Here is a 16,396-nt window from a genome sequence, read left to right on the forward strand (position 1 = left end):
GAGAAGAAATCTTGATCCTAGAACATGTGATTACCATAATGCCTGTCTCATTTCCAGATAGCTGTGTTCCATAGTTTAACTCTTCTGCAGTGTTCTAAGTTATAATTGGGGTCCTTTCCTCCCTCCTGCCCTTCTTTCCAATCTTCCCTCTCACGAGACATAATTCAAATCCTGCTACCTTCTTGCATTGAGTTGGTGCCCTTGGAGCAGCACCGTCCAGTAGAACTTTCTGTGATTATGGAAATGTTCTCTGTGTTGTCCAGTATACTAGCCATTAGGCATATGAGGCTGTTGAACACTTAAAAGTGTGACTAGTGTTACCAAGGAACTGAATTTTAATTGATTTTAATTAAATTTAAATAGCTTCTTGTAGGTAGTGGCTACCATATTGGACCGTGCAACCATGGGGTTTAGTTGAGAAAATAAGACTTACCTAACAAGAAAAAAAAAGACGGCAGTGATTTATGACTTAAGTACCAGAATAAATGGTCAGTCTGAAGGCAGGCTCAGAGGCAGGGCCTCCCACACTGGGGGTCCACTTGTGACCTCTGGACTGAGTTCTGGTCTGACCTCTGACAGCCTCTTGGACATCTCTACCTGCACACTGAGAAGATAACACCAGATCAAGAAACCCAAGTCCTTTTATTTCCCTGAGCCTCAGACCCGCTCTTCTTCCTTTGTTTTCTATCATCTGACAGCATCTTCCCCCAGTAGCACCGAAACTGGAAACTTGACTTGATGCCGTCTCCTTGTCTTGCAAAGCCAATCTGTCACCAATCCGTGCTGCTCCCCCAGCAATAGCTTTGGAACCAGTCCCATATCCTTCATTCAGGGCCACTGTGCTGCTCACCTGTCAGACAGTGTAGCAGCCCATGTCTTTGTTTTCCCTGTCCTCCTCTCTGGACCCACCTCCCTTCATTCTGTTCTCTGCTTGTCACCTGGCGAGCCTGTCCCTCACCTGCTAACCGTGTTTGCCTTGCACAGCACAGAGGACGAAACCAGGCCGGGACAACTCTTCCCTTCCCCCATCGCCTTGCTCACTAACCTTCTTTCCATCTGGAGGTGCCCTTGTGCTTCTCTCTTTGTCTGAAAGGATGCTTTTCCCTTCTCCTCATTCTTACTCATCTGGGGCTTTACTCAACCTTCTAGTCTACTTCCCTCTCCCCACCCGTCACATGAACACTAATTTCTTCCTCCTCTGAGTTCCCGCAGAATACCATCCATTGCTTTTATTAAACTTACCATGTCATCTTGTAATTACATGTGTATGTTGTTCTCCTGATACATAGACAGTGAATTTCTGTGGGTGTGAACTGTCTTATTGATTCCTTATTCCTTGTACTTTTTTCACGACAGAGTAATAAGCACTTTTGGTTGAATAACCACATGGACCTGAGCAGACCATAGGGCGTGAATAGGTGCTGTCTGGGCAGGTGCAGAGGGGAGGGCAGTTAGGTCCCCATGAAGAGCGCAGGTAGGCTGGGGATAGAGCAGGTTGTGGTGACCCTTCAGGGAGGAGTTTTAATTGGGTCCATTTGTCCACGGGGAGGTCCCACCGGAGCAAGGGAGAACAGACATTTTAGAAAGATTGGGCTAGTGAGGCGGCAGGTGAATTAGGACAAGAGAAGCTGCCACACATCAACGGCAAGGACATAGAGCAGGGCACATAACAGGTACCCAGTAACTATTAGAAGAAGGAACAGTTGAGGCTATGTTAGTTGGTTGACGGACCATCCCGCTGTTAGTGATAACTCAAATTGAGGCTGCCGAATGAAGAAAATGGGATGAATGTAAATGAGTGTTGGTTTTTAAAGGCAAATGTAAGTTTCACAGCTACACTCATGTTATCACCATTCTTTCTGGAATTTTTTTTTTTAATGTCATCCTTATGATCATATATCTGAAATTTTCTGAAGTTGTCCCAGTTTCAGATTTTGACTGTACTAACAGGGCATGGGGTTCCATACTACTTAAAATAATATAGCCGGTGCACTTATGTTGAGCAAATCAACCAAATTCTATTAATCCTGCCTTAAAAATGCCACTGTTGGGGCTTCCCTGGTGGCGCAGTGGTTGAGAGTCTGCCTGCTAATGCAGGGGACACGGGTTCGAGCCCTGGTCTGGGAAGATCCCACATGCCGCGGAGCAACTAGGCCCGTGAGCCACAACTACTGAGCCTGCGCGTCTGGAGCCTGTGCTCCGCAACAAGAGAGGCCACGATAGTGAGAGGCCCGCGCACCGCAATGAAGAGTGGCCCCCGCTCGCCGCAACTAGAGAAAGCCCTAGCACAGAAACAAAGACCCAACATAGTAATCAATCAATCAATCAATCAATAAATCTTTAAAAAAAAAATGCCACTGCTTTTTACGTGATAGAAAATACAGGCAATAGTCTTTCTTCTCACTGGTGTTTTTTTCCTTGTATTGAAACATTGTCCTGATGCACAGGAAAATCTCAATTTAGCAAAGAGAGAAATCAGACTCCCATTATTGCATGGGATTCTCCACGTGCGTTAGTTCTTTATTGCTGTGTAACAGATTATCCCTAAACTCAGCAGCTTAAAACAACAAGCGTGTGTTATCTCACAGTTTCTGTGCGTCAAGAGGTCAAAAATGGCTTAGCTGGGTGGCTCTGACTCATGCCTTGATGGCACATAGCATGCAAAGATCTGTCATGAGGTTGAAGTCATGATGTCAGCCAGGAATGCTGTCATCAGAAGGCTTAATTGGGGCTGGAGGACCCACTTCCAAGACGGTTCACTCACATGGCTGTTGGCAGGAGGCCTCAGTTCCTCGCTACATGGACCTTTCTTCTCATCGGGCTGCCTGAGCGTCCTCACAACACGGCAGCATCTGGTTCCCCCCCAGAGTGAGTGATCTGAGAGGGGGAGTGAGACACAATGCTTTGCTTTTTATGACCCAGTCTTCAAAGTTACACACTGTCACCTCCTCCACAGTCTGTTAGAAGTCACCAAATCCACCCCCAGCAAGGGAGAGAAATTAAGCCCTGCCTCTTGAAGAACAGGATTTCAAGAATTCATGGACCTATTTTAAAGCCACACAACATAATTTCTGAAAGTCAGTCACCTTGTGCATTAAAATTGACTCTGCTCTGGAGGGCCATCCTTTCACTTCTTCCCATTTGTTAACTTTTCCATTTGACATTAAGAATGGCTGTTGGGCTTCCCTGGTGGCGCAGTGGTTGGGAGTCTGCCTGCCAATGCGGAGGACACGGGTTCTTGCCCCGGTCTGGGAAGATCCCACATGCCGCGGAGTGGCTGGGCCCGTGAGCCACAATTGCTGAGCCTGCGCGTCTGGAGCCTGTGCTCCGCAACAAGAGAGGCTGCGATAGTGAGAGGCCCGCGCACCGCGATGAAGAGTGGTCCCCACTTGCCACAACTAGAGAAAGCCCTTGCACAGAAATTAAGACCCAACACAACCAAAATAAATAAAATAAATTAATTAATATTAAAAAAAAAAAAATTAAAAAAAAAAAAAAAAAAAAGAATGGCTGTAATCTAGTAGAGGTTAAGAAATTTAGGTTGCACAGAATCCTATGTTTCTGTAGCTTTTTCCGGAACTGATATCCTTGGGACTTCCACTAGTTTCAAATGGTGTGTGTTGGCCTGACAGTGGTGAACAGCTACTGTGGATGGTCCTGTAGGTGCGGGCTGTTTGCTGTCATCGGTATTATCTGAGCTTGAGCTGGATGTGTAGTCTTGGTATTGGGCTGCTCTCATTTTCCATCCTCTATCTTCATTCTCCCCACACGTATCTCACACCTCTGTTTCACCCCTGTATTACTGGCATATTTCAGGTATGTGTGTACTAATCTCTGCAGCTGACTGTAAGGCCCTGAGGGGCAGAGAAGAATGCATGTTGTTCAGTTTTGTGCTCCTCCTTTCTGCTAGCAAAAATTCCTTGAACATAAATCACTCAACACATTTTTTTGGTTGAATGTGTCATTAGGTCAAAGTGGAGAACACAGAGAGAGAGAGAGAAAAGTTACCAGCAGTGTAAGGTTGGGAAACCCCTCAAGAGAGTGAAGAGGGGAAAAGGTTTAGGGGGCAGGAATTGGGGTAGAAGAGGCAGAAAGAGGATAAAGAGGACAGGATATAACAAGAGTTGGAGATGACAGGAATGTGGGGTGATTGGGGGAAGATGGGTCAGTGTAGGAAATTTTCAAAAATGTATGGAACAGGATCTTGTCTCCTAGTTAGGGCGAGAGCCAGGTGGGAATGGGGAGATTAACAATATCTCTTGGGTAGCAGGCACTATGTGGACACTTCCCATATGTTGTTTTATTTTTTAAAGCCACTAAAATTAGTCGACTTATATAGAACTTAGATATTTCAGTGGTACAAAAAATATCAATTATCTCTTTTAATCTGGAAAGTGGTTACTGCTAGTGTCATGGGTAATAACTAGAACTATAAATATACTGTAGAATTTGGAAGGTAAAGACATAAATTAATTTAGGGGAGAATAATCAAGATGTACGCCCCTGGCTTAGGACTTCCTCCTCCACAGGGACAGCTGGTGTGTGTGTGATACATGGGGTCACAGTGGATCCCTATGGAGTAAGAACACTAGTTCCCAACCCAGATATCAACTTGCTTTTTGGAGGGTGGGGGGAATCTGCCGTGGTTAAGAATAGGGAATAAAATATCAATATAAAAGTTATCTTCTCAAGGCAGATTCATAGGAGACAGGGTAAATTCTAGTGTCTTGTGTTGAGTTGCACTTGAGATTTATTTTACCAAAGGAACGATTTTGATAGATTATGTATTTAATAGGTTTTGTGGGTGGGCATGGAAATCTGGTAACCACTTACACACAGTTTGTATGAGCAGGCTGCCGAGTTGCAAACAGCTGACTTACAAAATGAGCCTTCGGAATACCACCCGGCTTATGGACTTCCTCTGTGCCACTCATTTATGGTTTGAGCACCTTATCTTGTTTAATGTCTTGATGAAGAATTAGAAAATTAAGTGGGAAGGAAAAACACCTGTCAACTGCAGAGAATCCTCCCTGTTACACAATAACAATGCAGGGCAGTTGATGAATAGAATGGGAGGAGCCCCTGAAAGTCATGGGAAAGACTGTGGTTATCTGGTCTCACCTCTTCTCTGCCTTGCTTTCTCTGCCTTATGCAGTCCATTGCCAAATAATATTTTTATTGTCATAAGCCACCTTAGTTAAATATTTAATTCTACAGAGTCATAACCAGGGACCAAAATGTCATGCATAGATTTTATGAAAGTAATAAAATGCTTCAGAGAGTACAGTTTCTCGGCGTGGGGCCCGTTGCATCTGATAAATTAGTCACATACCTGGTCATGTGTTTCCTTACAGAGTGACGATGGCTGCTTATCTGTGTGCAGCCTTGTTATTTGGAGGAAACAAAGATAAGAAGTTTTTGCTGTATGTCTGAAACCCATGTGTAAAAAACTATTTTTATAGAGTAGCCTTCTCTTTCCTGCTCTCCTGCCCCTAAACTTTGGAGCAAAGTGAAATTTCCTGCAACAGCTGCTTGTAAATAGTAAGCGCTCAATAAAGGCCCTCTCTACCTTTTATCTCCCAGCCGTTGCCTCCGTATTACATAAGAGAACCCTTTTCACATCCTCCAAATAGGCAGCTCTATATCTTTGTGAGTTGGCGAAAATACAACATGTAGCTGTGTTTTCTTATGACAAAAGGTTTATTCATTTTAGAAATACGGAAGCCTGTTTGCCTAAGCCTGTGATTTTAAATTTTTCCTTTTTTTCTTATGTATTTCCTGAAGTTTCTACAAAAATGTAGTTTCCAAACAAAAATATTTAATGTTTCAAAAGGAAAATAATGCAAATATGCAGAAAGGTGTTATCCATTATCCAGAGGTAATCACTATTATCATCATCCTTTCTAGGGCTTTTCCTGTACATATATGTAATTGATATTTATTTTAAAATGAGACTGTATTGTATGCGAGGGCAGGCTAACTGCTAAAGCGACCTTCGGTTTTCAGTGGGAATAAACTGTACTAGTCTATTTCCGCTTCACTGTCTGGGAAGGGCAGGCAGTAGGTGGTGGTGGATGGGGCAGGGTGAGGCAGGGGATGCTCTATTCCACTCCTCTCCTTTCATGGAGTTCCCCCTTCTTGGCCTTCAGGATTTTCTCCACTGAGCAGGGGAACAGGGAAGAGAATGGAGGTGGGTGAGTGGGAGGACCTTGTCCTGACAATGTGTCCATCATTTTTGTCCACATCTCATTGGCCAGAAGTTGGTCACATGACTGCAATTTATGCTTGGAAACGTAGTCTAGTTGCAGGTTCGAGTGGAAAAGGGAAACAGTCTGTTGAACCACGTGCTGCTCTCTAACTCAGTTGTGTAAACCGTTTTGAAACTTTCAAAAAAACCCAAATCGTTTATTTCGAACATGTTTTTGTGTGCAAGATCTGGTCCCCTCTCCATCTCTACCCTATGTGAAGCCCCACTGTCTCTCGCCAGATCTTCTTATAATTGGTCTTCCTGCTTCTGTTCTTGTTCGCCTGTAGTTGCTGACCCACAACAACTGAAGGGGTCTTTTAAAAACTGAAGTCAAATTTTATCACTGTCCTGCTTGAAACTTTCCAAAGATGGTTGCATTAATGCCCACCCTCTAATGAGGCTGGCGCCTCGGCTCTCTGACCCCACCGGCCATGCTGCCCTCCCTCCCTCTGGACTCTCCCCTTGGACTTGCCCTCTGCAGGCGGTGGGACTTGCCAGCATCCCTGAGTGAAACTCCCCCCACCCCATCACCCGTCAGCTTCAGTGTCACCTCTCCAACCGCCAGTCATAGATAGCCTCCCCTCTCGCTCTACTTAGTTACTTCTATTTAACTGTCATGTTGTTGTCAAAGCACTCAACCACCATCAGAAATCATCTGGCTTGTTTGTTGGTATATGCTTGTAATCCATCTTTCTGTTTTCTAGAGTGGGTTCCTTGAGGCGGGAGGAACTCCATCTTGCTCCCATCTGTGCCCCCAGATGATGAGTCCTGCACGCGGTGGCTACTTAGTACATACTTGTGGGATGAATGAAGGTCTTGACAGATTCTCACGTATTTTTTTTTCCCCCCCAAGGACCTCTGCTTCATTTTTTTTTTTTTAATTTTTGAATTTTATTTATTTTTTTATACAACAGGTTCTTATTAGTCATCAATTTTATACACATCAGTGTATACATGTCATACCCAATTGCCCAATTCAGCACACCACCATCCCCACCCCCACCACGGTTTTCCCCACTTGGTGTCCATATGTTTGTTCTTTACATCTGTGTCTCAACTTCTGCCCTGCAAACAGGTTCATCTGTACCATTTTTCTAGGTTCCACATACATGCGTTAATATACGATATTTGTTTTTCTCTTTCTGACTTACTTCACTCTGTATGACAGTCTCTAGATCCATCCACGTCTCAACAAATGACCCAATTTCGTTCCTTTTTATGGCTGAGTGATATTCCATTGTATATATGTACCACAACTTCTTTATCCATTCGTCTGTCGCTGGGCATTTAGGTTGCTTCCATGACCTGGCTATTGTAAATAGTGCTGCAGTGAACATTGGGGTGCATGTGTCTTTTTGAATTATGGTTTTCTCTGGGTATATGCCCAGTAGTGGGATTGCTGGATCATATGGTAATTCTGTTTTTAGTTTTTTAAAGAACCTCCATACTGTTCTCCATAGTGGCTGTATCAATTTACATTCCCACCAACAGTGCAAGAGGGTTCCCCTTTCTCCACACCCTCTCCAGCATTTGCTGTTTGTAGATTTTCTGATGATGCCCATTCTAACTGGTGTGAGGTGATACCTCATTGTAGTTTTGATTTGCATTTCTCTAATTATTAGTGATGTTGAGCAGCTTTTCATGTGCTTCTTGGCCATGTGTATGTATTCTTTGGAGAAATGTCTATTTAGGTCTTCTGCCCATTTTTGGATTGGGTTGTTTGTTTCTTTAATATTGAGCTGCATGAGCTGTTTATATATTTTGCAGATTAATCCTTTGTCCGTTGACTCCTTTGCAAATATTTTCTCCCATTCTGAGGGTCGTCTTTTTGTCTTGTTTATGGTTTCTCACGTATTTTTAATGACAGTGTTACAGCCCGTTGCACGGAATTGCCGTGAATATTTAACTGTCTACTTTTGTGGCTTTTTACTTTTTTTTTTTTTTAATACATTTATTTATTTGGCTTCATTGGGTCTTCGTTGCTGAGCACAGGCTTTCTCTAGTTGCGGCGAGTGGGGGCTACTCTTCCTTGCGGTGCGCAGGCTTCTCATTGCGGTGGCTTCTCTTGCTGCAGAGCATGGGCTCTAGGCATGCGGGCTTCAGTAGCTGTGGCTCACGGGCTCTAGAGCACAGGCTCAGTAGTTGTGGTGCATGGGCTTAGTTGCTCCGCGGCATGTGGGATCTTCCTGGCCCAGGGCTTGAACCCATGTCCCCTGCATTGGCAGGCGGATTCTTAACCACTGTACCACCAGGGAAGCCCCTACATTTTTAAATTAAAAAATGCTTTGATGACTCCGTTTAGCTAGTTTTGGGGGATTTTTATGGATTTTTTATTTTATTTTTATTTTCTTAGGATTGATTCCTAGGTGAGAATTTGTTTACTGAATGGGTGTATGTATAAAATATTAAGGTGTTTAGACCCTCCTGATTTGTTTCCCCATGTAGTTGAGGGGTCTGGTATAGCACACTCTCAATAATACTGGAAGGTGGGCTGGGAGGGGTAGGGGGTCGGTGGGAGTTTTGTCTGTGTTCATTGCTGTATCCCCAGATCTTAGAACAGATGTTCATGTTTACTAAATGAATAAATCAGTTTCCATAAAAAATTCTAGGTATCCCTTCATTTAAATTTATTTTTATTCATTTATTCGTATAAATGTTCCCTGATTTTTAAAATGTATGCTTTTGCAGAGTAGGTCCGTCCAATGTAAGAACATTCACCCAACGTTAAACCTAAGGGAACTGGGTGTTAGCTGGGCTCATCCTATTCCTTAGAATCCAGACAAGGTTTCATTGAGCCCCCTATGGAGTTGGTGGAAAAGCCAGGATTCTGTCCAGGATTTCCGAGAATCCCAAGGGCTGTGAGACAAAGAGACAATTTCTAACCAGAATTCTTGTCTTCTCCTCCGTGACTTGTGATTGACTGTAGTTTGGTTTTCATCACACCATCCCTTCTTTATTGCTCCCACATCAGTCACAAGTGCAAGACTAGGTGTGTTGCTCTGAGTTGGTCACTGGAAGAGTTACTGCTTTGCAGACCCTCCATCCTCCTCCTCCTCCAAGGTCCTTTCACCCGTCTGCTGCCAGATCACACATCTGCTTCAGCCAGCATCAAGGACGGGCCTGGAGCTGTAGCGCTTTCCTTTAACAGTATCCACCCTCCAGGGGTTCCAGCTGTTGTCCCCCCTCTGCACAGTGGTGTCTGGGAGAATTGCTGATTTGCAGTATTTGTCATTGGTGAGAAGGGCAGAGAGTTGGGATGGGGGAGGCAGGGAGACAGAAAAAAATAAGTTCCTCTCCAGCTGTTCCTTGTCCTCATTTCTTCTTCTGAATGATTCCTTATTCCCCCAAGTAAAGTCTTAACCCCTTCGCCTTGCAGATGAGGATTTTATTTTAACCCATGGTTCTCAGTTGGTGTGCTATGGGCACTAGTGGGTCATAAGCTCTTCCCAGGTGTACTAGGAACTGTCCACAGGTGTGTTGCCAAATTTTGATCCACGTGTAAAAATACTTCAGCTGTGGTATTCCTTGGGCCATAGGAGCTGTCAAATGATGGCTGTGGGGTACAGCCTGCTATGAGAAACAGAAAAGAGCCTTAGCCTAGATAACGTGCCAAGAAAGAATCCCTGGTGACGGGTGGTGAGCTGAGTGTGTAAGAGAAAGGGGAGGGCACTCAGCACCTGCTTAAAGGACCAAGGGAAGAACATGTAACCCTGGGAGCTTTGGTCAACCATGTAGTAGGGTCCTGTTTTAGTTATCTCTGGCTTGGCTGAATCCTTTCATGAAGGTTGCCAAACATATTAAATCCTGCCAGACTTGAATGCAGGCCTCCTTTGAAAGGGAATTATAAACACACACGTTTGTGTCCCTTGCTGTGTTTGCATGTGGGCAGCCTTATGGCGGGGGTGGATGGTTGGAAGGATGAAGGATCCTGGAAAGTAAAGGTTCTCAAACATGGGTTCCGATTGCCTGTATGTGTGCTTGATCTGGGCGGCTAATTGATAAGGTTCAGCACCCTTTTCGCTCTATGTTTTATTTTATCTCCTTTGACAGGACATAACCTACAGATCATTTAGGGTTTCTTTCCCTCACCTATGTCTTGACTAAACACATTGGGTAGATGAATTTCATATTACTTCTCTCTTGCCCCTCAGCACTTGGGTCCCCAAGGGCTCCACCCCTAGCCATTTTTTCTTCTCACTCGTCTTGGATAACTTTTCACAGATCTTGAACTCTACCTACCAACTGTCAGCTCTACACTGATAACTCCCAAGTCTCTAGCCCAGACTAGATCTCTCTCCCATTTATCTATTTAGTCATCTCTTTTTTTTCCACCTGGTTGTTTCACAGGGCACCTTGAATTCAACTGAATCCTCTATTTCAATTTATGGTAAGACTTAGTGACCCAAACTGGAAATCTGAGAGTTATCCTGGACTTCTGCCTGCCCTTCCCCCTAAGCCATCTCATCTCTCCTGAATGTCTTAGCCCTTAGACTAGACTTCTCCTGACATGGCACCATCACAGGGTCCTGAGCTATCGTCTGCCCATCACTCTCAGTAGACCATCAGCATATTCATGTCTATATTCCATGTCCAAGCTCAATGCCCATAGGAGCTGCTTAGAAAATATTGGAATGAATAAGTAAGCAGGTGGATGGGATGAATGAATGAATGGTTTCTGAGATCTTTTGGGGTGATTTCCATTTAGGATGATGCTTTTTCTTTCTTTTCACTGGAATGAGACATTATTTTTGTTTGCCAGCACCTACATTTTGAAACCGTAATTTTGAGGAAATATTTTACCCCGTGAAATTCCTCTCTCAGGCCACACACACAAATATATTAACTTCAAAGGAGGAATTATTTATGAAATTTATGGTATGTTATTGCACTTGGGCATTTATCTAGGTGGTTTCGTGTGTGCGGTTGTGTTCTTGGTACAGCTGGGAAATATTTCCTGTCTGTGGCAGGAATCATTGATCTGCATGACCTAGTTTGAATTAAACTTGAGCTTAATTAACTTGGATGCTCTAAATGTCTAGGGTTGCAGGATTTCAGAGCTGGAATGTTGCTTTTTGAACTTCAGCGTAAGGAACAATCGCCTATGCGTAAAGAGAAATCATTGACTTTGCATATCGGCTGAGAGAACGATCGATTGAAAGTCCATTTTGTAAACTATTGTTTTTCCCTGTCCAACAGGGAGAGTCCCGTATCCTCAGAGTGAAGGTTGTTTCTGGAATTGATCTCGCCAAAAAGGACATCTTCGGAGCCAGGTATGTTTGCTTTGTTGTTGTTGGTTTTTTTTTAATTTATTTATTTATGGCTGTGTTGGGTCTTTGTTTCTGTGCTAGGGCTTTCTCTAGTTGCGGCAAGTGGGGGCCACTCTTCATCGCGGTGCGCGGGCCTCTCATTATTGCGGCCTCTCTTGTTGCAGAGCACAGGCTCCAGACGCGCAGACTCAGTAACTGTGGCTCACGGGCCTAGTTGCTCCGCGGCATGTGGGGTCTTCCCAGACCAGGGCTCGAACCCGTGTCCCCTGCATTGGCAGGCAGATTCTCAACCACTGCACCACCAGGGAAGCCTCTGTTTGCTTTTTTATCTGGTAGGCTTCTGAAGAGAGTTTAAGCAAGCGCTTTTCAAGTTCAGGTGCATCGGAAGGACCCGGACAGGGCGGGGGCGGGGGTGGGGGTGGGGCGGTGCTTCTTAGAGCAGAGATTGCTGGGCCCTGCCTCCCGAGTTCCTGATTGAGCAGGTGGTGCTCATGCTGCAGCTGGTTCAGGGACCACATTCTTGCAGGGGTGTAGACCTTGTGTCACGGCGGCAGTTAGCAGGCTTGGCCTTCCTACGGGTTGATTTCATGAGGAAATTAGATTCAGATGTTTGTTTTTCTGCAGTAGAAAAATAAGTTTGAGAACATGTCTGTGTTCATTTTAATTTATTCCTGTTTTTTGTTTTTTTGGTTTTTTTTAAAAAAAAAAAACAACCCTAGCTGAGGGAAACAAAGTATTGTTTTGTTCCTGGGAGAGCTGGATATTTTTTGGCATGTGTAATTTTGGAATTAAGAGACTTGGTGATTTCTGTGGCATTTACGGAAGCACTCGCAGCCTCATCGTTCTGGCTGTTTCAGCTTTTGTATTTTGAGTGCGGCACCTGGTATCCCTGTATCTTTCAGTCACCCCTGCTGGCTCTTGACTGTGTCACCTTAAGTTGCTGGAGTGGTGGCAGAGTGAGGTTTAGAGCTGCTTGGAACTAGGGTTTGAACCAGATTTCGGAGAGGAAAGCCCTTTTGAGCTTTTGACCGAAAGGATGTATTAGCGATGATGTAGTCCAACTTCCCTGTTGAATGGAAACAGGAAAGGTTACTATTTAAATCCAGTCACATATGAGGCCCCCCGGTCCCTGCTCAGCGCCCTCTTCGAGTTGGGTACCCGATGGGGTTGAACCAGAGGTCCGTGCTGGCTGCTAGAGTCTCCACGTTGGAGCACGGGGTTATCCCGTGAGTCTCTGGGACCATTGCCTGTAGTGACGCTCGGGTTCAGGGCCTCAGCCTGACACTGGAGACCCTGAGTGATGAGGCCTCGTTCTGTCCAGCTAACCTCGTCCTCCCCACACCGCTCAGAAGCCCTTGTCTGCCGTTGGTCGGCACACCTCTTTTATATTCTGTCCTGTTACCATGCCCATTTTGAGTTTTGTCTAGCAAAGAAATCGGTAAGTTACTAATGTGATTTGCGTTAACGAGCAAAAATAAATCCAGGCATATCTCACTTTATTGCGCTTCCCAGATACTGTTTTTTAACAAATGGAGGGTTTGTGGCAATCCTGTGTTGTCAGACGACGATTGACATTTTTTAGCAAGAAAGTATTTTTAAGTTAAGGTATTTACACTTTTAAAAAAAGACATAATGCTACTGAACATCTAATAGACTACAGTATAGTGTAAACATAACTTGTATATGCACTGGGAACCCAAAATTCGTGTGACTCGTTTTACGGTGATAGTCGATTTATTGCGGGGCTCTGGAACTGAGCCTGCAGTGTCTCCGAGGTCTGCCTGTAAATAAGTAAAATTGATGCACGTTCAACATCAGGGAAATATTTTTTTAAATTTCTGATGCTTACGTGTACCCCAAATGACTAACTGAGGGTTAGCTTTCTGAGTTGTGTCACTGGGAAACCGCATGCTTTGGGGCACTGCCATCAGCCTGAGCTGCAGGTGATGGGGTGGGGAGGGGCAGGGGAGGCACATCGCACCTGCAGGTTCTTTCTCATTTGACTGTGAAGCCACCCTGAGTGGTTTACCATGCGCCTGTGCTAATGCTCTAGCATTTCACTTGCCTCTTACTAAATTAGACGTTTATTGGAGACAGAGACATCTTTTTAGCATCTTTCTTCTATTGCTTAACACACAGAGCGCCAAGAACAGGACTGGGTCAGTTGGTTTTTAAAGTTCAATGTTTGCACGCTGGCTAGTAGATTGTGCTCTTATGTCAGAAACGCCTGTTGCTCTCACTGGCTCTTTGCGTCAAATGTTAGAGTTTGGAAGGAAGAAGTTGGATTTGGAATATTACAGTCACTTTTCTTTCGATTCATTTTTGTTTTGTTTTATCCAAAACCCTTCATTAAAAAAAATGAAATTGATTCAAATTGTGTTTTTTAGCCTGTTCAGAAGCTCTGAGGTTAAAATTGGTAGCAGAATTGGGCTCCAAATCATAAAAGAGCCAGGCAGATCTGAATTGTTAACCATTTATATGAAAAGAGGAAGAGTTATTTCTTCGGGGCAGGGTTGAGAGGAATTATAGATAATGCCTCAGGATGTTCAGTGGAAAGAGAAATAGTGTTGTGGCTTCACAAACCGAGTGCCAGAAAATGAGCCAGAAGCTCTGAATCTGCGTTCTGCCCTTCACTGTCTTAGTTTAATAAATTCAACACACACACCCCTGCCTGCCTGCCTCCCTCCTTCCCTCTCCCCGTCTCGGGGCCAGAGTGCTCAAAGGACCTGTTTGCCAGTGAGTGGGTGCCAGTTGGAGGGTTAGGTGACCATGCAGGGTCCCGCCGCACTGGCATCTCCCTGGAGAGTGGCGCCGGTTCTTGCCTCATTATTTTGCCTGGTGACCTGCGGTCTCTTCCACGTTGTCTCATGCACATCCTTTCAGCCCACCTCTGTCACATTTCGTTAGCAGAAAGCAAGGAGAGCAGTTTCCTCGTCACCGGCGGGCTGGGGTCAGGGAGAACCCCAAGGTGACTCTGGTTGGCTGGCAGCGCTCATGTGTCCTGGGGGAGTAGCCGTGAGTGTGACAGGTGTTGTAATGTCTTCTGCGCTGTCCCCTGGAGTGAGACCCTTTTCTCCGTGTCTTTCCGAACCGCAGGCCGGCAGGCCCCCCTTCTCCCCCAGCCTGTCACTGAATCTTCCCTCCACCTCTGTGTCTTCCAGGACGCTGATTCTCCCTTCACAGAAGGAGGGCTGGGTAGGCACTGGGAGCCCTGATGGATGGAGGAGGAAGGACAGTTTTCCTCAGCAGCAGCGTCAGGCACTTGGAAGTGGGAGAAATCATACAGGCTTGGATGTGCTGGAAGACGGATTTACAGTCTCTGGAGTCAAAGGAGGCTGCCCGGGTCACGTGGCCTGAGGGTGGGGGAGGGCCGGGCGTGTTGGTCGGAGTAGGTGATGCTGGAGGGTAGCGCAGTGCACTCCTGGGTGGGCTCCTGGCCCCGCAGAGGCTGCCTGAGGCTCCAGCTCTGAGGACTGGCATCTGCGGGGCCCTGGCCTCTAGGCGTCCCTCTCAGCTTGGTCTCACGAAGACCACCCTTTTCCAAAACAGAAGTGGGTGCCCTCTGTATGCAGTGTTTGTAACATGATATTACTTCCCTTTTGACGTGTTATTGGCATTTTACACATGGCCTACCTTTTGAAAGAGTCTGATTTTCTTTTGCCCAGGCTTTAAAAAAAAAAAAAGAAACTTTCCACTCACCGCGCACCTGAAATGCCCTTCTCCTTACCTGCTCTCTCTGTCCCAATCCAGTGCTGAGGACACAGGATCACTTTCCAGCTTCCATCCAGCAAAGTCTCACTTTATTAAAAGAGTTTTTATTGTTGGGAATGTCCTGGCGGTCCCATGGTTAGCACTTGGCGCTTTCCCTGCTGGGGCCTGGGTTCGATCCCTGGTCGGGGAACTAGGATCCCACAAGCCTCGCAGTGCAGGTACTTAAAAAAAAAAGAGACTTTGTTGGAAGAAGATTTGATAATTGAGCTGTTGCTCCCCTGGAACTTCTCAGCAGTTGGTCTGTGTGGAGCCGCAGTAGAGAAAGATGTTTTCTTTTGGACCCTACCTTCAGGTGGAGAAGGGCAATGCTATAATCTGTCATCTAAACAAGGGACACTCTTGTTTGCAACAAATGCTTAATCAAATGGGATGTCAGGACATGGGATGTAGATGGAGACGGTGGTCACCTTGGGTCAGAGGCATACAACTCTTAAGATCTATACTGTGAAAAAAAAAATGCTGTGCAAGGGTTTTGAGCGTTTGCTGTTGTTGCTGTCTTAAGCTTGGCCAAAAGAAAATCAGACTCTTTCAAAAAGTAGGCCATGTGTAAAACGCCAATAACACATCAAAAGGGAAGTAAAATCATGCTGGAAACACTGCATACAAGAGGGTACCCACTTCGATTTTGGAAACAGGTTGTCTTCGTGAGACAGAGTGCAGCGTTAGGGGATCAAGGTGACAGCGCCACCTGGGAGGTCCCTTGGATGCTGTGCTGGTGGATGGTTTGTCGCTACTCGCTTTCTGAAGTGACCCACCGACATTTCCACACCTCCCACTCTCCAGCCTGCTGCAGAGCGTTTGAGCTGAGGCGAAGACCTAGCCAGATAAATCCCCTCCTTGCCTGGTTGGATCTGCATTCGCCTGTGGGCTGAAATCCCAGTTTCCTTTTAAGGTGGAGGTTTCACATCCCTTTGTAAGGCAGTGTGCCACGCCCTCTGGTTGGTTTGCTGCTGCCTGCTTTTGCCTGCTTTTCCCTGCTCATCCCTACACACAGCACACTCTGTCTTTGCTCCCTCCGCCCCTCTGCACCCCTGTCCTCACCCTCACCTGCCAGGCAGCTCCGCCGGTCATCTCCTCTGCTGGTCCCTCCCAGTCCCCCAGCAGATTACTT

General features: G+C 45.5%; 1 protein-coding gene across 3 annotated transcripts in view; it reads left to right on the forward strand.

Annotated features, from left to right (window-relative positions):
• The window catches only part of NEDD4L (NEDD4 like E3 ubiquitin protein ligase), a 339,936-nt gene that overhangs the window by 96,876 nt on the left and 226,664 nt on the right, over positions 1-16,396 (forward strand). For all 3 annotated transcript variants that reach the window (XM_036874900.1, XM_036874901.1, XM_036874903.1), the window contains exon 2: positions 11,444-11,517. In XM_036874900.1, the coding sequence (XP_036730795.1) occupies positions 11,444-11,517 (74 nt within the window). The remainder of the gene's footprint in view (positions 1-11,443; positions 11,518-16,396) is intronic.

Source organism: Balaenoptera musculus, chromosome 14, assembly GCF_009873245.2.
Source record: "Balaenoptera musculus isolate JJ_BM4_2016_0621 chromosome 14, mBalMus1.pri.v3, whole genome shotgun sequence".
NCBI classification, from domain to species: Eukaryota; Metazoa; Chordata; class Mammalia; order Artiodactyla; family Balaenopteridae; genus Balaenoptera; species Balaenoptera musculus.